The sequence below is a fragment of the Sphaerodactylus townsendi genome, linkage group LG01 (genome assembly GCF_021028975.2).
Source record: "Sphaerodactylus townsendi isolate TG3544 linkage group LG01, MPM_Stown_v2.3, whole genome shotgun sequence".
Classification (NCBI taxonomy): domain Eukaryota; kingdom Metazoa; phylum Chordata; class Lepidosauria; order Squamata; family Sphaerodactylidae; genus Sphaerodactylus; species Sphaerodactylus townsendi.
This window is the reverse complement of record NC_059425.1, coordinates 128,582,046-128,604,761: the sequence shown is the minus strand read 5'-3', so window position 1 is coordinate 128,604,761 and position 22,716 is coordinate 128,582,046. Positions and strand designations below refer to the sequence as shown.

General features: G+C 47.2%; 1 protein-coding gene across 6 annotated transcripts; it reads left to right on the top strand.

Moving 5' to 3' along the window:
- Nucleotides 1-1,613: 1,613 nt before the first annotated feature.
- POU3F2 (POU class 3 homeobox 2) lies at nt 1,614-19,542 on the top strand. 6 transcript variants are annotated; one of them, XR_007244294.1, is made up of 3 exons: nt 1,614-3,305; nt 16,497-16,656; nt 18,387-19,542. XR_007244294.1 is itself a non-coding variant. In XM_048494058.1 (2 exons), exons 1-2 carry the CDS (start codon nt 1,715-1,717, stop codon nt 18,459-18,461), a joined length of 1,143 nt encoding a protein of 380 aa, XP_048350015.1. In that variant the 5' UTR covers nt 1,614-1,714; the 3' UTR covers nt 18,462-19,542. The 6 variants fall into 6 exon arrangements, 2 of the variants coding, with proteins under 2 accessions (XP_048350015.1, XP_048349995.1); XR_007244296.1 differs by lacking the exon at nt 16,497-16,656 and having other exon boundaries at nt 1,614-3,238; XR_007244293.1 differs by lacking the exon at nt 16,497-16,656.
- Nucleotides 19,543-22,716: the final 3,174 nt, after the last annotated feature.

Sequence of the window (22,716 nt, the reverse complement as noted above, 5' to 3'; positions counted from 1 at the left end):
ATTTCCACACAGTCCAAATCCAGCATCCTCCACAGACCTAAGACTTCACTTTCTCCAACTGAAACTTTTTTCTTTTTAATGCTGATGACCTCACCCTCGAGAGAGAGATTCAGCTGTAAGCCGGCAGGAAGACCCAGTTAATGTCCTGTAACCTAGGCCTGCCATGGCACAGCGATGAAAGGCGTTTGCCGAACTGGAGCGTGGATCCGCCTTGATTTCTCTTGCCTTGCCCTAAGCTCCTATGAGAAGGAAGGAAGAAAGAAAGAAAGAAAGAAAGAAAGAAAGAAAGAAAGAAAGAAAGAAAGAAAGAAAGAAAGAAAGAAAGAAAGAAAGAAAGAAAGAAAATCTGGAAACACACTGGTGGTCCCGGGGGGAACCGGAGCCTCCGCGAACAATGCGCGTTAGCTTTTGCCTCTGTGCTTTGCAAAGTGTTAAGCCCCGAAATTCTTCGCGAATCCCGGTTTTGTTCTCAGTCAGCACCTGCTGCGGGGACAGTCCGGGGACTTGCGAGAGAGCGTCTCTCCCGAGGGAGCAGCAGCAGCAGCCGCCCTCCCTTTCCCTCCCCCTTCTATTGTGGAAAGGGAGCCGCACGTTTCCCTGGGATTCCAAAGACACAAGGGAAAGCGACCGGAGGGGGGTGGGGTGGCGGCGGTGGGGAGCTGGAGGGGATGCAAGCGCTCGCCACGCACGTTAGGCTGCTCGGCTGGTGTCCGGTTGCGACTGGAAACCTTTTGCTTCCGAGGAGCAGGTGCCTGGGATCAGGGCACAGCTGCTCGTCCCGATCCTGGCGATTCCCTCCCTGCCTCCGAGTGAATCTGGCAGAGTCGCCAGCCTCGCGCTGGAAGAAGTCTGATCTCAAAGTTGACTTGTTGTTGCCCAACAGTCCCCGGCCAATACCCATTGCAGGGAAGTGGGCATCTGGGCGCGAGGAAGGGGGTGGGTGGGACGTCCACCAGGGTGGGGTGGGGGAGTTCTTGCTTCAGCGCTCGAGAGAAAGACGCCCATGTCCCGTGCGGGGGCGTTTTCGGCCGAAAGGACGAGCCCTTCTTCTTCTTCTCCTCCTCCTGTGAAGCTGGGGAGGGGGGAGGAGCCCGTCCTGCGCCCGCAAAGCACCCGGCCGCGTTTGGGAACAATGCGAGCAACAGGAGGGGCTCCCCGCGCAGCCCTGCGCGATTCGGGTCCGCCCGCCTTCGCCTCGCCTGTAAACAGGGGCACGGCTGTTTGGGAAAAAGAAGCCCCAAACGCGCCCAGGGGGGCGTCGGCATCATCTGGTGTCCCCCGCCCCCCGTCCTCAGCCCATGTGGCTGCAAGCGGCTAAGCCTCCCCCCCACACACACACGCACACACACTCCGCCCATGTGTGTTTGTTGCCCCCCCCCCCGTCTATCCCCCCCTTCCATGTCTCCCTCCTTAGAGTTTGATTACAAAGAGTGGGGGGGAGCGGGAGGCAGTGCGGGGGGCGTGGTGTCAGCGCCACGGCCGGGGCCAATGGGAGGCTCCCCCTGCGCCGGTTGCTAGAGGTCTCCACGTAAATCAAAGCGCGGGGAGCCAATGGGGGCCGGAGGGCGGGAGGAGCGGGGACGCGTGCCTTTGCGGTGGGCTCTGCCAAGCGGACTTGCGGGGGAAGCGCGCGGCGAGAGGAGCCCGAGGCGGAAAAGTAGCTGTCAAATGCGCGGCGCCTTTAAGCGGAGCCCTCAGTCCGGCTCGGAGAGTCATGGCGACCACCGCGTCTAACCACTACAGCCTGCTCGCCTCCAGCTCGCCCATGGTGCACGCCGAGCCGCCGGGGAGCATGCAGCCGGGCGCCGGCTACAGGGACGCCCAGGCGCTGGTGCAGGCGGACTACGCGCTGCAGAGCAACGGGCACCCGCTCAGCCACGCTCACCAGTGGATCACGGCGCTGTCCCACGGCGGCGGAGGAGGCGGCGGCGGCGGCGGGGGTGGCGGCGGCGGCGGCGGCGGGGACTCGCCCTGGTCCTCCAGCCCGCTGAGCCAGCAGGACATCAAGCCCTCGGTTGTGCAGGCCGGCGGCCGGGGGGACGAGCTGCAGCAGCAGCAGCACCACCCGCAGCAGCAGCAGCAGCAGCAGCAGCAGCCCGGCAGACCGCCACACCTGGTGCACCACGCCGGCAGCCACCACGCCGCCGTGGCCGCGGCCGTGGCCTGGAGGACCGGCGGCTCGGCTCACCTGCCGCCGGGCATGGCGGCGTCCAACGGCGGCGGCCAGGGCGGGCTCCTCTACTCGCAGCCGCCGGGCTTCACGGTCAACGGGATGCTGGGCGCGGGACAGCCGAGCATGCACCACCACGGCCTGCGGGAAGCCCACGAGGAGCAGCAGCAGCAGCAGCAGCAGCAGCCGCCGCCCCCTCCGCCGCCCCCGCATCACCCCGACCACCTCCCCCAGGCGCCGCCGCACCCGCACGCCGGCCAGCCGCCGCCGCACCACCTCCCGCACCACCACCACGAGGCGCACTCGGACGAGGACACGCCGACCTCGGACGACCTGGAGCAGTTCGCCAAGCAGTTCAAGCAGCGGCGGATCAAACTGGGATTTACCCAAGCGGACGTGGGCTTGGCGCTGGGCACGCTCTACGGCAACGTCTTCTCGCAGACCACCATCTGCCGCTTCGAGGCCCTGCAGCTGAGCTTCAAGAACATGTGCAAGTTGAAGCCCTTGTTGAACAAGTGGCTCGAGGAGGCGGACTCGTCGTCGGGCAGCCCCACCAGCATAGACAAGATCGCGGCGCAAGGGCGCAAGCGGAAAAAGCGCACCTCCATCGAGGTGAGCGTCAAGGGCGCCCTCGAGAGCCATTTCCTCAAGTGCCCCAAGCCCTCCGCCCAGGAGATCACCTCGCTGGCGGACAGCCTCCAGCTCGAGAAGGAGGTGGTCCGCGTGTGGTTTTGTAACAGGAGACAGAAAGAGAAACGCATGACCCCCCCGGGGGGGACTCTGCCGGGAGCCGAGGACGTGTATGGGGCCAGCAGGGACACGCCGCCGCCGCCGCACCACGGGGTACAGACTCCTGTGCAGTGAACTCCGCCGCCACCGGCGGAGCGGGAGGAGCAGGGAGTGACCTGGGGAGGGGGGCCGGCCCCTGGCCCCCTCCCCCTAACCCCCTTACTCCTCCAGCCTTTTGATTGTTTCCCTCCTCCCCCCCTTAAAACAAACAAAACAAAACAAAAAAGGCAGACAAACAGGAAGGAAGGAAGGCGACTGCGCTGAACTCTCCCTGAAACGGTAGCAAAGTGTGTAATGAATGGTGTGTTTTGACCTTTACAGGCGACTAACCAGGCAATGGAGTGCAGTGAGTATATATGGGATGCGTGTGCAACAGAGGCAAGTGCGTGTCTGCCCCCTCCCCCCCCCCCATCTCTCTCTCTCTCTCCCCCTCTCTCTGTCTTCCTCGTATCCGGGCACAGGCAGCGAAGACTTCAAAATATCGTGGGAGGTGGGGAGGGGTGGAGACCACCCTCCCTGGGTACAGATAAAAGTTGACCTGCCTTAACAGTAGTAGGGGCTTTGCCGTCAGATGTTTGCGTGTCTATGCCAAAGGCAGCCAGAAGCACAGGAAGCATGCTTCAGCGCACTGGAGCACGGGTTCCGAGTCCGGGGAGGGGGAGGGGGCATACGGAAGGAGGCAGTGCGCTCCGGTCCGGTCCAGTGGTCTCGCCCCCCCCCCCCCCCCCCGCCATGAATTTGCACTGCAAGATAACCGAAGTTTACACATTTGGTGAAAATGACTTGCATTTCCACGCCTATCGCTGGCCAACTGCGGGTCAGCGGACCAGTTCCTGGCGTTCTCTTTGTGTGGCAGTGAAGTTTTGGTGCCCAGCGGAGCCGGCCTTTGACGGCGGTCTTGGCTTGCTCTGTCTGTCATCCTTCCCTTCCAAAACGGGGGCCGGTGGCCTTGTTTCTTCCCAAACAGATCTTGAGTGTCAGGAAGAGGACAGGGAAGAATGGATGCGAAGAAACAGTTCTGGCCTGCATGGAAGGTTCTGCAATTGATGCCATATGCAAAGCAGGAGGAACGTGTGCATGTGCGGGCGGCAGAGAGAGAGAGAGAGAGAGAGAGAGAGAGCATTTGGAGGCAGAGGTGGAAGAAAACTGAAAGGTGGAGAAGGTTAACAAAGACCAGCCGTCCTGTTTGAGCAAGCCAAGGCCCACCTGAAAAAAGGCTGAAGGACACTTCTGTATTATCTCGTGTGTGTGTGTGTGTGTGTGTGTGTGTACCAGAGAGAGATACAGAGAGAGAGTGATAGGCAGTCCTATCCTAGCATGTTTACATGGAGGTGAGTGTCACTATGCTTAGATGTTTCACCGCCAAGATAAGCGTGCGCGGGGGAGCATTGCTGCCCCCATTGCTCCCATTCTTTTCCAGCAAAAGATGGCCCTTTGAAAAGATCTAAAAGCTGTGGATAAGACGTGGGAGGGGGAGAGAGAGAGAGAGGGAGAGAGAGAGAGATTCTGAGCTTCACGGGTTATTCGCAGGAAGTTCTTTACAGGTCTTGAGTACCAGGCGCTATTCTGTGTTGAAATACTGAGGACGCTTCTGTTAGATGTGCTCCTGAATTTAGGAAGGGAAGGGAGAGAAACAAACCCAAAAGCCGCTTCGTTCTGATTGCTCAAGTCGGGCGGATGTAAGTTCCTGCGGGGCTTCCGGGGTTGCCGTTTAGGAGAGACTGCTGCTAGCCTTCTATTTGTTTTGGCCGAAGAGGTCAAAATGATTCCAAACCGGCCTCCGCCTCATAATCATAAGTGGAAGCAAGTCTTGGTGGTTTCCCTGGAACTTACTTTCACTTTATTTGGAGCCTGGGCAACAGATGAGCTTTAGGCATTGCACTCAGAGCCTGAACCTTTTCATCTCAGTGTGAGGTTTCCCACTGACTTCGGTGAGGACCTGCCTTATATTTATGTGCCAAACAAATCAGAAATTCGGATTTAAACCGCTGGAGAACCTCACTTGAAATCACTGGGGCTCAAGCAACGAAGGTGGCCAAGCGCGTAGTTCCACAGAAACCAGCAGGACTTCCTTCCTGCTCATGGGACTGGTTTCAAATCCAAGCGCTCAGTGTTAGAGCTTCCATGGGCCCCAGTTATTCTGGCCACGCGCACACGGGGCCATTTCTCTGTAGGGTTTACTTTTTTTATGCGCCCTTTCTCTCTCTCTCCTCCCACCCACCCCCCACAATCCCCAACCCTTTGCTGAAATTTCAGCATAATGTGTGGAGAAAAAGAAGACCGGCTTAACTGGGTCTGGCCTTTTCTCTTCTCTCTGGAGGGAGCCAAACGAGGTGAAGACAAAGCAACCAAAATGCCATTTTCAATCCATCTCCCCACTCCACCCTTTTGTTAGTCGGTTTAATAGATGCATTTCCTTGGTGGGGAAAGGGTTACCTTTCCAAAAAGCAGAAGAGTTTAAAGAGGGGGGGACCCTTGAAACTGTATGTTATATTCTATATTGGGGTGGGGGAACACTTGAAACTGTGGTGGTGACAGATTTCACAGTTTGAAACATCTACTCAGCACAAAAGGGTGGGTATGGGATTTTTTTTTATTTTTTAAAAGATCTTTGCAAAGTTTGCCTACCAGAATGTTTGAGAATTGTGAGGCCCATGAATCTTTCTCTCAGAGTAACTGGCAGGTAAACATTGGAATGGGTCGGTGAGATTTAAAATATGTTCTTTGCTGATCTTTCTGAGCCTTAGAAAGGCACCCGATGTTCTCTCCATCCTGCCTCCGCCTCTTGAAGAGACAAATACATTTTCCCAAGAAACCTGTTCAGTTGGCTTTATTTTATTTATTTTTTTCTCACTCCCCACCCCCCTCCAAGGATATGGACACTCAATTTTTAAGGGTATTGAGCTGCTGGTTATTATGGTCTGGAGATGAACTCCTCCTAAAGACTTTCAGGTCAGGGGCAGCAGAAATGGCAAATGAGAGGAAGTGAACTTTCAGATACTTACTAATATCTCCGGTAAGGTCAAAAGAAGAAGTTTGGGGGAGACATTTCTGCAAACCCTCTAAACCCCTGAATAGGTTTACTTAAAATAATAATAAAAAGTTACCACGCAAACCTTACCGCTCTGTATATATGTTCAATATTTGTCCTTCGAAATGCAGAAATAGTTTAAATGTTTTCTTTGTCTATTTTTTCTTTTTTTAATGCTGCCCAGGGAAATATTTTCATATCATTTTAAGTGGCCTGCCTCAATGTATATTTATTTCTTTTAAAGCAAACAGGTTCTGGAAACTGTTTTTTTTTTCCTGTAGCTTTAAATGAGTAGGAGAACAAAAAAAATCTATATGGGATGTAATTTTTTTTGTTCAGTCTCTTTAAAGAAATACTTTGTTTTTTGGTACATTTGGATGTGCTTGTGGGGAAAAAAATAAAAGCGCAGAGATCCTTATATATTTATGTTAAAGTAATATTTTATTATCTACATAAAACAGAAATACACAAGACCTTTATAGTTTGTTCTAATTATTGGCAATTTTTTCTTTTTTCATTATTATTATTATTATTTTAAATAGCTTTAAGAGGCAACCTACTTTTAAAAAAATGATAAGGGGGGCAATTCAATCTAGTTCTTTTAGCAAGTTGTTTTGCATATAAAATGGGAGGGGGGGCAGCGCCTTTCCTTTCTGCTTCATGACATTTTGGAATAAAAGCTAAGTCTAGTCTGTTGACTGATTTTGCTGGTCTAAGTTCTGTAGTTGTTCCAGGAACTGGGCCTGGCCACCTGTTAGGCAGGTAAAAGCCAGGGTTACTTATACAGGAGCATATTCATGTCTGCAGTCTGTGTCCTTTTGATGCTCTGCAAACCGGCTTCTCTTGGAAGCGGAGGAGCTTAACCCTTTGAAGCATCTCTTGCCTAAAAGCCGCTCTTTGCTGGCCTCCCCTGCTTAATTGCTGGGCTGTTGTGGGCTGTGGCCTGAAAGGTGCTGGCTTACTGGGAGATAACATTTCCTTTCAGGCAAACAAGAGAGGTGAAGTGATTAGACAGCCATGCTGAAGACTAAGGTATTTCCTCCCGAGTAGGCTGATGTCCCACTGCAGGCCAGAGAGCTGGTTCCAGCATTGGTTTGGAGGAAGCAGGTTTAAGATAAGAGCAACCCAATGCCTTGAATTTGGCTTTGCTTATTGCTCAAAGGAACACAGGCTCATTCCGCACACGCAAAATAATGCACTTTCAAGCTGCTTTCACAACTGTTTTTGCCATTCCGCACAGCTTCAAAGAGCCCTGAAAGCAGCTTGAAAGTGCATTATTCTGCGTGTGCGGAATGAGCCTAAGAGATTGTGTAGTATTGCTGCCATTAACTCAAAGTGCCCTGATGCTCCTGTCTAGCTGGCCTGACTTTGCCAGACAAGCATCTTGGCTTGGACTTTGGAGAGGTCAGAAGGGACCTTTGGGGTTTTGTACTCAAGTCCACTGATGAGAGCTGGTCATTCATACCGGTCTCCTTGTTTTTATTTATTTATTTTTAATTTTGTTGTGACTGAACTTCGGTTGCATCTCCACACAGAGCAGAGGAGCCTCTAAGAAGTGCTTAGATTGAACCGGGGTAAGGTCCTTTCTTGGGAGGTCAGTTACTTTGAAATCAATTGAACTTTCTCCTCAAGTCTGCAGAACGGACTTCTCAGTTTTTTAAAAAAATGGGCTTCAATTCCACGGCAGAGGATCAGCCTGCTGGGTGGTCATAGCCAGGCAAATCCCTATACAGCTTCCTTTGGTTTCATGTTCTTGTGGCTGAGGGAATCCTAAGGTGTTTTCCTCGCCCCCATTGGCATCAACAGAAGCTTCCCTAGAGCGTCATGTGTGTGAGAGATGGTATCCTTGGCCCGCAACACCAGCTGTGTTTTCAGGTGATAACATCATCTTCTCTCCTGTCCGGCTTCTATCAGGGAAATGCTCCCCCCATCCCATGCTAACTCTTTTTCTCCACCTCTCCTCCTTTAACGATAGTTTCCAGGCTTATTAGATTTAATCATCTTTTCTAACTCCTAGTCAATACTACACGCGTCCCAAACAGATTCAGCTAAATGATCTTATCAATAGTCTGGAAGCGAAGTGACAGAAAGAAGGAGTGTTCTGCGACCACAGATATGCTGATGGGTAAAATGTTTAAGCTGGGTATAGATTGAATGTCCCTTAGTCAATAGCTCGCTGAATTGTTTGTATTTTTTAAAATGGAGGGGGGGGTTGAAGAAAACTGGGCAGCATCTGCCCTCTGCAGGACATTACAGTGGTCTGGAAGGGGATTTTTCTTTCCTTCTCCCCGTGTAAGAAAAAAAAAGGAATGATATACAGGAGCCCCGGTTGGATCAAGAGTAATTTTGATTCCTCCCTTCCTTAACCAGCCCTAGCCATCCAGTTAGAGAAGGCGTCTGTTTGTTGTTAGGACAGCCAGGTGTAAATGGCACTCAGGAAGACCAAGCTGAGAGGCACCGGAGACTACATTGCAGAGACGTAGCTGTTTTCCTATGTTACAGTGAAATAAAAACAAAAGTCCAGTGGTACCTTCAAATCTAACAAAGATTTCAGCCTGAGGTTTGGTGAGTCACAGCTGTCTTCCTCAGATATGACGAGGGAAATCTTCTCTGGAAACGTCCTTTTAATTTTTTTTTTTTTTTTGCTGAGGCCTATTTTCTTGAAAGACAATCAATCAGAACTGGTAATATCAGAAAGCTTCATCTTCCTAAGGAGAGAGAACTAAACAATCTATCTTCAATCACAATGGCGGAAACTGAACCAGGAGTGTTGTGGGTTTCCCTTCACGGTCATTTACGTGAGCTGTCAAGAAGGGGGGGACGGACTACAGTTACTTTCTGTTTTGTCTAGGCGTTTGAATGAAAAGACCGAAATGCTTGCATTTACGCGTAATTTGTGCGTATGTTTTCATTCTCATTCAGGGAACTGAAGCCTCGGCTGTAGGGATAAGTATCAGAAGAGCTGCGACAGGGATTGCATTTCTGATGGACTATGAGACGTGTTCAAACGATCGTTCGTGGGGTCGTCTGAGTTGGCATTTGAAATCAGCTCTCACCCTTTAGCGAGACAAATGGAGGTTGAGAAATATGAGCTCTAGAACAAAACTGTGGACGAGAAGGACTCGTAACTCTCTACAACCTGACTAAGCGAGGAAAGGCTTTTCCCTAAACAGCGTGCCTTGGAGAAACTACTGTAAATTTCTTTTTAAATAGCTATAGCTGCAGTTCGACTTTCTTTCTTTCTTTCTTTCTTTCTTTCTTTCTTTCTTTCTTTCTTTCTTTCTTTCTTTCTTTCTTTCTTTCTTTCTTTCTTTCTTTTTTCTTTCTTTCTTTCTTTCTTTCTTATTAGTAAGGAGGGGATTACTGCATTTCCCTCCCCAATTATCTGACATTAGGTCCTTATAGTCTAAATCCAAAGAAAAGCTTAAGCAGTTTTTGAGGCCTTTGCATTTCTGCTTTTTCTTTCATTGAGGCGGTTTTCCTGGTTCAAGTGGGAACTAACGCATCATGCTCCTTTTCAAAAGGAGCGTTTCCCTCCCTAAATTGCAGGGGTTGTTGTTTCCATTTCTGGACCATGTGATAAATGATTGTGTAAATGCGCATTTACAAAAAAAAAATAGTGGAGTCCTTCCACAGTGTTCCAGGAAGCCTTCATACGAAGGCAGGGTAATTCTCACTACTGCTCCCCATCTGCAAGCCAAGCTAGTTTTTGCCCTTGCCCCACTCTGCTCCGCTTTAATTCGAAGTACTTCTGCTCAATTTGCTTGTGGTCCGAGGCAGAAATAGCAGGCCTGCTGTTTCTAAGTTCTTGCTCCAGCACCAGAAGGTCCATTCTCAAAGACTGCTTACTCTGCCTTGCTCCTTTCTGACAAATCCCACCGACTTTGTTCTGTTGTTAGGTCAAGAGAGGATGCACCACCCTCTCGGAAAGGAGAGGTGGTTTAAGCAGATCCTTTAAGATACGCTTTTGTAGTGGCAGACACTAACTGAGGCCGCCTTTCAAGGCCGGAATGCAAAACTTGCCACATGTGAAGATCTTGAAAATGAGAAAAGATTGGTAAAGGGAAATCTCAAGCGGGGCAGACCGCACAGATTGAACGAAGGTAGTTATTGATGGCTTTAGCCTAAATGTTGGGCTCTGGAAAGTTATGTGTACTTCACTCAGACGATGGTAGGAACGTGTTACTTTACAAGAGCAGGCTGTTTTCAAATTCTCTTTGTATCACAAACCCTCTCAGACATTGGGAAATCATGCAGGCGAGAGCGGTGTTTCAGAATGATGACCATAAATAAACATCAATACTCCAAAGAGCAGCTTGTCCCCATATCTTGGTTGAGAAATCTGCGTGGGGTAATTTCTCCTGAATGCAGGGTAGCGCTGGGCGGCTTCTTCCCACACTCACTCGACAGCAAATCCCGTTGAATGTAATAGGATTTGCTTCCAAGTGAATATGTACAGAATTGTGCCGCAAAGAATTGGGCTGACCAGGAAACAAGGATGCGTTTGGGTGCAAAGAATAGTTTGGAGGCGACGCCTGGGCTTTCAGGAATCCCCTTTTCCTTTGCAGAAATCTTTCCATAGGAAGCAGAGTCTCCACTTGTACTTAATGTCATATCAGCCGTTCTGAGTTGTGGCCCAGGGTGCAGCAGGAAAAGGATCCAGGCAGAATCAATGAACTGGGGTTCGCCTCCCCGTCGGTCAAACGTGCCTTGAAGCGACTTTGCATGCGGAAAGCCAACAGGACGGGGCGCGAAAATGTCGATTGTTCTGTTGTTGAAAAAGTCATAGCAGGAACGCCCAGAGATGGTTTTGGCAGATTTTTGTGGTCGGCTTATGGTCCTCTGAAAAAGAATTGAATGTGGAAGTAACGGGGATGAACCTGCCTGCTGGCAGTCGTCCGCTTTCTTAGAAAGACTCCTGCTAGGGAAGAAATGGAATTTGGAGGCCCCAGATGGAACGGGGGAAAATGTGGGATGTCTCTGCTTTAGACGCCTTCGCCCCTGAAAGCAGGATAAACATGTAGGATAGGATCGGTGTATGGGGGGAGGGAGGTGACTGGAGAGGAAGACAGGCCAGTAAGGTAGCTTTCCAGTAAGGTAAAAATCGGCTCCAAGCCTGCAACTCTTGGTAGAGGGTCTGGGAGGAACGTGGGCAGCTGTGCTTTGGCTCTGCGGTGGTCTTCTGTGCTCACTTTGCATTCTTTCCGCAATTTCTTAAGATGAAAAAAGTCGCGGTATTTCAGAATGATTTTATTTAGTGTTGTTGTTTTTTGACGCAGTTGGAAAGAAATCCCCTTGGATCGCAGTGGGCTTTTCTCCAGGAAAACGTGTGTGCAGAAGTGAGATTTCGGGTGGCCTGACTGTCTGAGCCACGCTCAGCACTCAGGGAAGCTCTGACGGAAGCGACGGGGGCTCTAGGGGGAAAGGAGCAGGCGAAAACAACAACCCTTCGCTCCTTAGGGGAAGATCTGAAAGCCTGCTAAATGCGGGGTTTAAAAAGTCGCAGGCTCCTTTGTTTCTGGCCTCTGAGGAGAGTCGTTGAAGTGGATCCCTGAACTGGTCGGAGGGGGCATCCCAAGGCCCTGAACAGGGAGTAGCCGCTGTAGAAAAAAGAAGCCCCTCTTTTCTTGTGTGAGGAGAGGGAGTCCCTAGGCCGGTAGCGTTGACTTCCTCATATAAATGACAGGTTGACCACCTTACGCGTCAGGCCATTTAGGAGGTGCGGCAGGTGCTGTTTAAAAAAAAACCCCTACCCTGCCAGGATCGGCTAAATCTGCTAAAGCCGAAAACTTGGCCAGAGGGCGAGGTGGGGGCCGTGCCTCGACCCCATCGCCATTCGAGCTGAAAGCCAGCCCCGTGCACCCCCGGCGATTAGCCCCCACGTCAAGGCAGATGGGGGGACGCTGCTCCGAATCCCCCGGAAACCCCGTGTTGCGGCTTAACAACTTTGCAGTTTGGAGTGCCTGCAGCAAAGAGCAGGGGTGGAAGTTACCACAAAAACCCACGGAAGGGGCGGAAAGGGGGCGCCCTTGGGTTGCCTGCATTGCCACAGAGCCATGCTTAGGACCTGCGTCTTGTCCTGAAAAAAGATCCCCCCCTTACCTCGAGTTTAAAACAGACTTGAACATATCGATAGCAAATCCACGGCCTTTCTTTAGCCGAACGTCCTGATGTCGTATGGGGGGGGGGGGTCGCTTTTGAGCCTGAAAACGCAGCCCGTCGCCTGCGGAAGGCGAGCCCACCTGCGACCCGATGCGGGGCGCATTAAGTCTTGAGAAAGTCCCAAGCACTCCCCACCACTTACTCCCCAGGGGAAGTGCGCGTGGGATCGTGGCCCTGCGAGACCTCTCCTCTGTACCTCTCAAAGAGCTGAGCTTTGCTGGCTCTCTCAAGCTCCCTCCCTGCGGTCTTGCTTCCCCCCCACCCCCCACCCCCCACCCCCTACCCCCCACCCCCTGGTAGTCTAGCTGACCCAGGAAACATCTGGGCTGCCCGTGTGAAAGTTTTCGGCAGGCCGCCTGGTTCATTAATTCTCGGTCCCGGCTCGATTTCATTCACAGCTCCAGTCATTCATTGCCAAGTCCAGGGAGGCACCAGCTCTTTGGTCAGGAAGGGAGACACGCAAACAAGGATGGGGCTATTTATTTCCCTCCGCCCGAGGATCTCGAAGACATTGAAGCAGGCACAATCATTAAACTAATTTGTATTTGATTGTTTGGGCGGACGAGGGTGAGTTTTATTACACTAAAGCATTCAAGCACGCACGCACCGTTGATTAGCAGTATACATTAAATAAAGTTGTTTGTACACATTGTCTTACCACATATAGGCAGCCTTATTATTCTAATTACTCTAATTAGGGCATTGCAACGGTTTCGATTTGATTTGAAGAGACACGGATCCGTGCTGTCCTTTTTTTTGGGGGGGGGTGCTCCTCCTTGTGTTATTGAAACATATACACACTGAAATCTAAAGTACCAAGGGGAAAGGAGATTGATTTTAATAAGCAATGCTGCGCTTCTACGTATCTTCCACGTTACATTTTCCATCAATCTAGTAGTACGTCTTTTAAAACAAATTCAAACCCCACATTTCAGAGTGATGTGGCAACTAATAATTTGTCGTTCTTCTTCTTTCCGCATTAATTGTAACATTTGCTTTGGAAAAGAGCTATCTTAAGTATACTTTCTGAGAATCTGTTTTATAAGCTTGAAATGAATGTGATTATTAACTGATACCATCAGTTCATCAAACGGTTACTTCGATAGGGGACTATAATTAAATCCTTAATCCTGTTTGAGACTCTTCCCTCCTCAAAACGTATTTCCTTTCCCCTTCTTTTTTTTAAAAAAATAAACAGTGTTTATTTAAGGCGAAGAGAACAAGTATTTTAACAGAGAGATGAAATGCTTGTCTATTTCTTATTACCCAGCAGAAATGCCTCTTTTGGGTTTTCCTCCCTCCCTGGTTTCCATCTTTATTTTGAGTTACTAAGAGAAATTTCTTCCTTTTCTTAATGGAGCAAATTCGTAACGCTCCCGTTTCCATCTTCTCTTAAAAGAACCTTTAACACCACCCGGTTGCATAAACATTAGGCCTAGGACAGGCCTTATACTTTTCCTTCTGAAACCCAGGACTAGGTAGGATCTTAAGGTCTTGGGAAATTGTCTGGTCTTGAAGATATTGGAAATGGTCTGAACTTGAAAATATATTCCCTTAAAAGAAGAGGCAGAGAGTTTTCCAAATGTCTGGTACAAATCACCGGCTTCTTTGGTGTGTCTTAGTACAAACATCTCTCTCGCCCCATCAGCTAGGAAACCCAGTTTTTTTTAAACCCTCTTTCTCTTAATATAAATTCCTCCTCCAATTGTACCTAAAGATTAGGGCTAAAGTGATTATGGTTGAGGTGTGTGAAGTCTGGGGAGTCTTCCTTAGTCCTGCTTTGGGTTTCCTGGCGATTTATTCCGTAGATCTTGGCTCTTGAAAACCACCACGATTTGATCCCCTCCCGTTCCCCCAATCCGTATATCTTTACCCCAAAGAGAGACGGAGGGGCATAGGTTTTTGGCAGGGAGGGCGACACTTTTCGAAAGTCACTGGGAGGCATCAAAAGGGAAGCAGGACGGCCAGGCCAAGGGCCTTTGGGCAGGCCAGCCTGGGTTGGAGAGGGGCAAGCTCGCGGCTACCTCCCAAAGCTGAGCCAATCTTCCTCTGCAGATCGAGACTGCGGAGGACGGGGGCGGGGGGCGGGGGGCGGGCGACTTTGAGCCAGCCAAATGCCCCCTTCTGCCATAAAGATTCTCTGTGTCCCTGGATTTATCCTTCCCCGGAGAGTTCTTTGTACAACACAGCCCGCCTGCCCTTCTCGCATGAATCTGTTTTGTAACAAAGTCTCCCCAGCGAGTGCATTAGAGAATAAAGCTTCCCTTTCCTCCCCCATCCCATCCTTTTTATTCCCCCCCTTCCCCCAACCCCTCCAGTGCAGCATCTGTTCTAGGAGAGCGCTTCTTTTCCCAGCCGCAGCAGGACGCAGAGTAGGACTTGGGCACCCCACAGCGGCCAGAATGGTAACTGCATCTAACAAATGCAGCCGTAGGAGGAAAAGGGAGAGTTTGTCCGGGCTTCCTCCTTTGCCCGCATCTTGTTCCGTTCAGAAATAAACATGCACGTTATGAGAACGAGAGACGCTCTTTCGAGAGACACTCTCTTAGGCCCAGAAGCCAACCTGGTGCCGGAAACACCGGGGCGCTCAGCGGATTGGGTTAAAAAAGCGACTTTCCACCTTGCTCACTTTTTAAAAGTTCTTTTTCTTGCTTCTTTTCACAGAGCTCCAGGACAGGGCAAACACCTCAAGGTATTTTAAAACGCCTTCTAAAATGCCCTCCAGAATTCAAGTTGCTGCAGGGGGACAGTAATTCAGTCCCCCAAACTATATGTATAGTAGTAGGCCAGCTGGCCAAACACATGAAAGATGTGCACATTAGAAATGTTGCTCTTCCCTTGGCCAGTGAGCAAGGCATGCTTTATTAGAGTTGTTTTTAACTTTCTGTTATGGTATTTCCTGCCGCACTTCCTGAAACGGAACACTTTCATGAGTTGGAATATAGATTCATTTTGGAAAAAAACAGATTTCTTTTTTATCCCGGGGTTAACTACAGGATCGATGTGGAGCCTCGCACTCGTGTATGTCTCAACAGCGTGAGGAAAGTTCAGATGTTCTTTTTATAGCATGTCTGCCCAAACTCTTGCTGTCTAGTATGTTGTCACCAGGAGGATGACTTTTAGCTGACCAGTGTCACTGTTGTCCAGCTGGAAAGGCAACATTGGATAAAGCAATTCTTATTATAGGAAAGACTAGTGCGCCCACCCCCTCCCTCTGGTTTTGTGGCATATCATGAACAGCATCAGCTTGGGCTTCTAGTAGACTGTCAAGTTCTTTTTTTTATGAACAGGATTTCAGGGCTGTCATGGCTACTAGGCGTCAAGCTATTTAGCTTTTTCTGATCCCCTTTTTACAGACATCAAAGCCAGTCACCATCACCCAGTATTGTGGCTGTGCAGTCCCTATGCATTGTGTGAAGACATGCAAGGATACAGCCATTGCTATGACAAGGGAAATATGTTCAATTCCCATTCTGGAGTGCTTTATCTATTTTCATTTAGTTAGATGTTAGAATTAAAACTAGACAAATTATGACCTAGAGGACGGTAACTTTCTTGTGTCTATAATAGTAAGTCATGCCCCTTCTCTAACAGTTTTCTTGTGTCTATAATAGTAAGTCATGACCCTTCTCTGTTAGTTTTCTGGCAGCGTGGATTGATGGTTAGGAGATGAAGGTCTTTTTAGGATCATGTCCAGCTTTCTCTGCAGCATCTTGAGACATTACAAAATACCTGGAGCAAAATGTAAGGGACTAAGCTAATCTTGCGTCTATGATATCATTATCAGTTGTTGTGTCTTTACACTTTCACACAGCTATTTTGATATGTGTAGGTTCAGCAGGAGTTATATAATGTATGCACAATTCCATGCAATGATGGAATATATACAGAAGATTTTTTAAAAAAAAGGTTGATAATGCAAAATTAAGAATAACAAAATATATTTTTAGTATTGGCCTTATTTGTCACCATTGGCCTTGGCCTTGTTTTTTTTAATCTCCTATTTCTCCTCAAATGTATACAAAAACAAATCTCTTGTAATGTACAAAGCGGCCAACACAAATGATCGAAGCGGTTTGCATTGTATGAGCCAGACTCACAGCTTCAGTTTGGAACTTGATAGTTCATGTGTACTGCTGTACGGTGGAAGCACGCTTGTGTGTGGTTTTCGTTAGCCATCAGATAGATGTGCAGATCTTTGGCATCATACAGACCCAGATCAGAGCCAATGCTGATTTCTTGCTGTCTTGAATACCACATGGGAATATACTATGTTCAAAGTTTGGGAGGTGTGTGTGTATGTGGGGGGGCGGTTATCTCACACCTACCATCTTTTTCTGCCAGTTTGTTCTTCCAAATTCGAGAAGAAAAAGTTTGCATGCTTCTTTGTGCTACTGCTAATGGAGGGGATCCTGGTGATGTCTGCAGGGGGTCAGGAGCAGTAGAATTGGTTCTCGGATGCAACAGGCCCACAGAAAATAACTTGCTTCTCTGTGTACTGAAGGTAATTTGGATGTGTCCTTTCCTTTCTCTGGAAATATCCAGAAAGTGCTTTTGGTTTTCCAGTTTTTTTTTTTTTTTGTGGGGGGGGGGATTGGGGTTGTATCAGACCTGTCTATAGTACTATGTATGTATGTGGTGTCAAGTGGCAACCCAACCAAGGAGTTTTCAAGGCCGGTGAGAAGCAGAGATGGTTTAACACTGCCTTCCCCTGCAGACCCTTTCTGGATGGTTTCCATTCCAAGTACCAATCGTGGTTAGCTTCCAAGGTCTGACAACACATACCATTCACAACCCTGCCTACAGTTCTGCTCTCAGTAAAAGCAACAGCTGAGGGCCAGTATAAGTCAGCGCAAATGTGGTTCGTGAAAACTAAGCCTCAGTAGCAGTCCTTGCCCATGTGCAGTTTTCAGAAAGAATCCTGACTCAACTGAACAGCTTAACTGACTTCCTAGGATGCAAATAGACTATGGTCTTCAGCAGCCTTCTGGTTTTGATTTGTCTGACAGTGTGCAGGGTTTCATTTTTTCATATATTTTGAAAAGGACTGATCCCAAGTTAAATGGGTTTCTGTGACATTCTAGTTAGAATGACAGGGTTGGATCCTGTTATTCTGTTCCATTAACACAGGAACCTCCTGTTGGAGGATAAGGCATATTCCACCAAATGAAGGCTCCTTGTACTAGAGCAAGGCTGTGCCATTCATAGAATGGAACGTTAGGATCCAGCCCCGGAGCCTAATAATGATAATCAGATGTTCACATGGAAAACAACTCAAAATCTTAAGGATAATTTCAGACAGAAACTGGACAATTTATCCTGTGTTATCTAGCAATGATGATACCAATATTACATGTTATGCAAGGTATGTGTTGAGATATAAGAAAAGCAAAGACTATTTGGTGGAGATGGTCAAATTTAGAATTTAGGAATTAGAATTGAGAGGAAGCAAAAGATCTAAGTACAGGGAGATCATTGTGGTTCTTTTAAATATATCCAGCTAATCAGAAATGTTGATTTTGTACTCAGGAGGATTGTGACAATGTTGCCCTCTTCTTGCATTTTCCCTTTACTCCCCATAACCTGCACATGCTGAGATCCAAAATCTCTTAGGAAAGCCGGTGTGTGTATGTTTCTCTCTGTATCATCGTTAATATATCAGCTGTCCCTGGTAGATGGAATGCTACTCAGTTAGCACACACTGTCAAACTCTGGCACATTTTATGCAATGATATTGGTGTGGGTTAAATAATGCCAGAACAGGCCCATTTTGACCTAAGCCAGTGTTTATGTGTGCATTTTCTAAGTTATTCCAACAAGGAACACATTCTCCACCCACTAGGCATGACCGACACCATTGGCTGTAGCAGCACAAGAGCATAAATTATGGTCCAAGGAGTTCTTCAATCATAGTTTGTTTGGTTAAGAACTGTTTTAGTTGTTTTGGGGAAGTCACTCTATCTCAGTTGCCCATCAGTAACATGGAGAGGAAAACACTGGCTTATCATTCTGTGTCATTGCAACAGGATAAGAGAGATAATGTATGTAGAAGCCCTTACTATATAAATATTGTTAGCGTGCATAGCTAGCCAGCCAGCATGTCTATCTTTCTGTTGGTGGGGAATATGCACAGGTTTTTTTTTAATGTCCTCTCACAACATTCTCTTTGTTGGAAATCCTTTGGCAGCATATGAAGGTTCAGAGGCAGCATGTGTTTCTTCCTTCTTATTACAGGAACAAGACTGGGGAGATGCTCTTCCCCTCCCTTCAAATCACCCCCTGACAACGTTGCTTCAAAGCTGCCTTTAATTACGGAACAACTTGCTTGATAGCCGGATAGAAGAACGCGGCCTTCCCTTCACAAAGCGTCTAAATTCCACAAGCTCTCTATCTATTCAACGAGCCCTAATGGGCTTTGGCTTCTCATATTATTATTCATTATCATCTCTGGGGTGGTTCTGGATTATGTGGTTTCTTCGCTCACCACATCTTGTTTTATCTCTCTCTTTCATTGTTGTTATTGCTGGGTCGTGTTGGTGTTCAGTTTTCACCATGGAATGAATTATTCCTATTTAACACACAATAGGGGAGAACACTACACGGTTACAGGGCTGCTTTCATTTCTGCTTTTTCTTTTATAATGCTCTTGCAGCAAGAACTTCGCAAGAGCGTCATGCAAGGGAGCATTTAAATGTAACCCCCCCTCCCAATGCCTGTGAAACCTTTCACACAGAGAAAGAACCGCAGAACTATTTACCAGCAAATACTTAAACATGCTATACCATTTCGCTTGAATAATCACAGGATGCTGACACCCACAAAAAGACAAAAAGTCATTATTACTTTCCAAACATTTACCAAAAAAAACAACAACACCCCACACCCTGGACTAGTCTCATCAAATGTTGTGGCACTGTTGAGGAGTAATTGGGTTGCAGTCTGTTTAATTCTCATTGTGCTTCCTCTAGCCACTGAGGTCACTTGACACTTGTGCGTACGCATTGTCATTTGTTGCCCAATTGCTGTGACAAGAACCAAGTACCCCATTACTATCAGGTACCTGCTAGGTGACCACTAAGCAATGCCCATAGACAGAGGCAATTTCACTATACGTTAATGAGAATCTACCAGGAGTGAACTGCTTTCTACCTCTGCCATGATTTCAGGACAGATGGCAACTTTTTGAAGGGGTAGGTTCCATAGAAATGTATGGTGTGCTCTAAAACTGCTCTGGATTAATCAGTTTAAGTGTTGTGAGCTATATCATCTGTCCTACAAGAACTACACAAAATGTGAAATGTATAATGACAAAATAGGGGAAGCTTTTTTTAAAAAAATGGGATCCTCTTTTGAACTTCAGAAATTTGTCCAATAAAAAAATGTCACCTTATCTTTTGGTATCACTTATTTTAACATAAACCAACATTCCATATGGCACATGAGAAAGGATATTTTCCAGCTACCTGGTGCAAAATTGGCATTAACCTTGATAAAGGCTTTCCTTGCTCCCAAAGCACATTCTCTGGACAGCATGAGGATATTACATATGACTGGGTTTGCTCAGGTGAGCTCTTTTATGAGATGCGTTGCCACATGGAAGAGCTTTTGTATGACGTCCATGTGGGTAAGCAATATTCAAATCCATCCTGAGGTTCTTATTGAATGGCCTTTTCAGTTGGGGTGAATTATTCTGGAGTGTGCTTACAGCTGATCATTCCTCACCTTTTAGTACAAGCAAAGTATGGAGAGTCATTACATGTGACTGGAGAGCTAGGACAACAGCTTCTCATCAATGAAAATCATTCCTCAGTCTGATGTTCCTCCCACTTCTGAAATGTAGCCCCTCTAACCATTCTCAGTAGCCAGGATGGTGTGAGCTGCAACAGCATTACTACTTATACACACACATTTTCTTCCTTCCACAACTCATGACACAGGCATCTGAATAAGAATATCATTACTGCTAAGGTGCTGAATATTGATATAAGGAAACTGCGAACCACTTCTTTCTACAGGCAGCAGCATGGAAAATCTGCTAGAGCAGAATAGAAGCAACGGAGCAGAATTATCTCCTATTCCTGTGTGTTAATTTTGTGTCATCAAGGACTTGCCTTTTAGGACAATAGCTAAGAGCTCTTTTGTGCAAGTCAATAAAGAAGATAAACGGCAAGTGTTGTGTACTTTGTGTTGTACTTGTTACATTTATCCACAAACACACAACGGGGAAACAGATGTAGATTATGGCATTACTTTGTTGGACAGAAAGTTCTCGAATTTTGAAGTGAGATATTTCAGAAATGCACATGGACAGCATTCTTTCTTTTGCTTATATTACTTTGTGAAATACGTAGCACTAGGTATATAATATTATTTTCACAGCATAGAGATAATAATCTAACTTCCTATTATTTATTCTGAAAGTGTGTATTCTTCCACACAGCCTCTAATAGGGGCACCCAAAAGGAGTATAATAACAAAAAAAATTTCAAACAATAATTTGAAGTTGAATAATAATTTGAATTCAATAATTTGAATAATAATTTATCCACAAAATAACAATACTGAAAATAACAATAAAAGAATAAGATGATGGCGCTTTGAAGGCCTTCCACAATAATAAAAAAAGTTCTCAGACAGCCTGAAGAGTCTGGAGGAGTAGCCCCTCTCTCACCTCTTAGAGAGGGGGCAATCTATCACCTAGGGACAGCAATGGAGAAGGCAAAGACCTGCTGGACACAGGGCAGGTGATTTAGACTGCTACAGGAAGATCTCTTCAACAAAACTGAATGCTCAGGCAAGTTGATATGGGTAGACCCACTCCTTCAGGTAGAGATTAAGCCATTTAGAGCTTGAAGGTTTAAGCCGGCATTTTGAACTAAGGAAAACAAACTAGAAGTTAATCTGTCCAAGGTGTTTATATAAAAGGGGTGAGAGATTTTTCCTCCCAAACAGACAAAATTTGAAATGCTCCGATTCTGCAACCAGAAACTGAAATTCTAGAATCACAATCAATTATGCTAATCACATATATTTCCCTTTCATACTTTCTCCTTTATCTCAGGGGCAAAACTAGTGACTGAAGTTGGATATTATTGGCAAAGGACCGGGTTAGTCCATGCAAGGCCAGAAGGGTTAAGAATGGAGACCAGGAGGAAGGACAGGTTTCAGACACTTAGAACGTGATCCCTTCAGTAGGAATTTCATCTCGTGCTTCTTGCCTCCTGCCTCTCAGGTGTAACAAACCCAGGATATCCAGTTTTTAGATGCATTCCTGAACATGGCCATTAGAAACCTGCTTATGGTAAAAACTAAACACTGGAAATACTCAGAGCTGCATTTTCAAGCTGTTCTTCATTGGAACGTCGGGAGCAGAACAATAGACTCTAGACTATCACTTTGGCACCGCTGAAAAGAGGCTGGCCTGAGACCAAGTTGCAAGACAAAAGCAAACAAACCAGCATGCCTCCACAGCAGGCTTCCAGATATAATCTCCTTTTAAAAACATTCCAAGACAAATTAAAGCAGTGCACTTTTTTACTTCAACAGTTGTTTAAAAATTGATAGAAGTAGATTGTGGGGTGGGGGTGGGGATAGAATAGCTCTGCCATCGAGAACATGTTGGAGAAAATTGTGACTGCCTGGCTTTTCCCTCAACACATATTAATGAAAGCCAGTTTAACAAATATTGTGATGAATCTGAACTAGCACCTAGCAAAAACTGATCTTGGAACATGTTTTAAGTGACCATATGATGATTAATCATGATAGCACCTCTAAGCATGTACAGAGGTTTTCTCAACTTCATCGCCATAAATATCTCATAGCTGAGATTAGAGGTCAGGGCTTCCAAGTCACTAGTCATGAGTCCCAGGTAGGATTCAAAACAAGGCCTCATCACAGAAGCAGCCAAATCACTGATATGGAATGCAGGGTATCAGAAATAAACCCAGATATGTGAATAGAAAGAACTGGATCTTAGAGGAATGTTCTTCCATCTATGCCATTCAGGACCTATGCTTCCATTTGCTGTAGCAAAAGTCCAGTACTCACTAGTGTTTATTGCCATACATAATTCTGTTGTTCCTTTGAGACCGACTCTCCTAATATCTTCCCCGAGAGCATTGCGCTCAGCAAGTACCAACTTACTAGTGGTCCCTGGCCTGAAATGTGTCTGGTTGTACTCCTTAACCAGAACCAGAGCCTTTTCAGCTCTAGAACCGACCTGGCGCAATGCTCAGTCTGGTGACACCAGGGCCCAGTGGGATTTATCTCAGTTCTGCAGGGCCAGTAAAACGGAGATGTTCTGCCAGGTCTAGGGCTGAAAGTAGCAGGTATTATTTTAGCTGGTCTCCCTTTTTCCTCTTTCCTTCCCACCCCCCCCCTTGTTAATTTAGGTTCATTAATTAGCTCCCTCCTTAACTGTCTTTATGTGTAAGGGAAGAGTGCCATAAGGTCAGATGGGAGATGTAATGTTTGCAGTTGTTTTTATCATATGAATATATGTATGCGAACGGCCCTGAGCCTGTTTCAAAAGGGGAGGGTGGTCTATAAATCCAACAAATAA

Bases quoted from the DNA above. Each gene is read 5' to 3' on its own strand.
- POU3F2 (XM_048494038.1), top strand. From the start codon at position 1,715: ATGGCGACCACCGCGTCTAACCACTACAGCCTGCTCGCCTCCAGCTCG. The intron at 3,014-18,386 runs GTACAGACTCCT...TTCTTATTACAG, and splicing joins CGCCGCCGCCGCACCACGGG to GAACAAGACTGGGGAGATGC.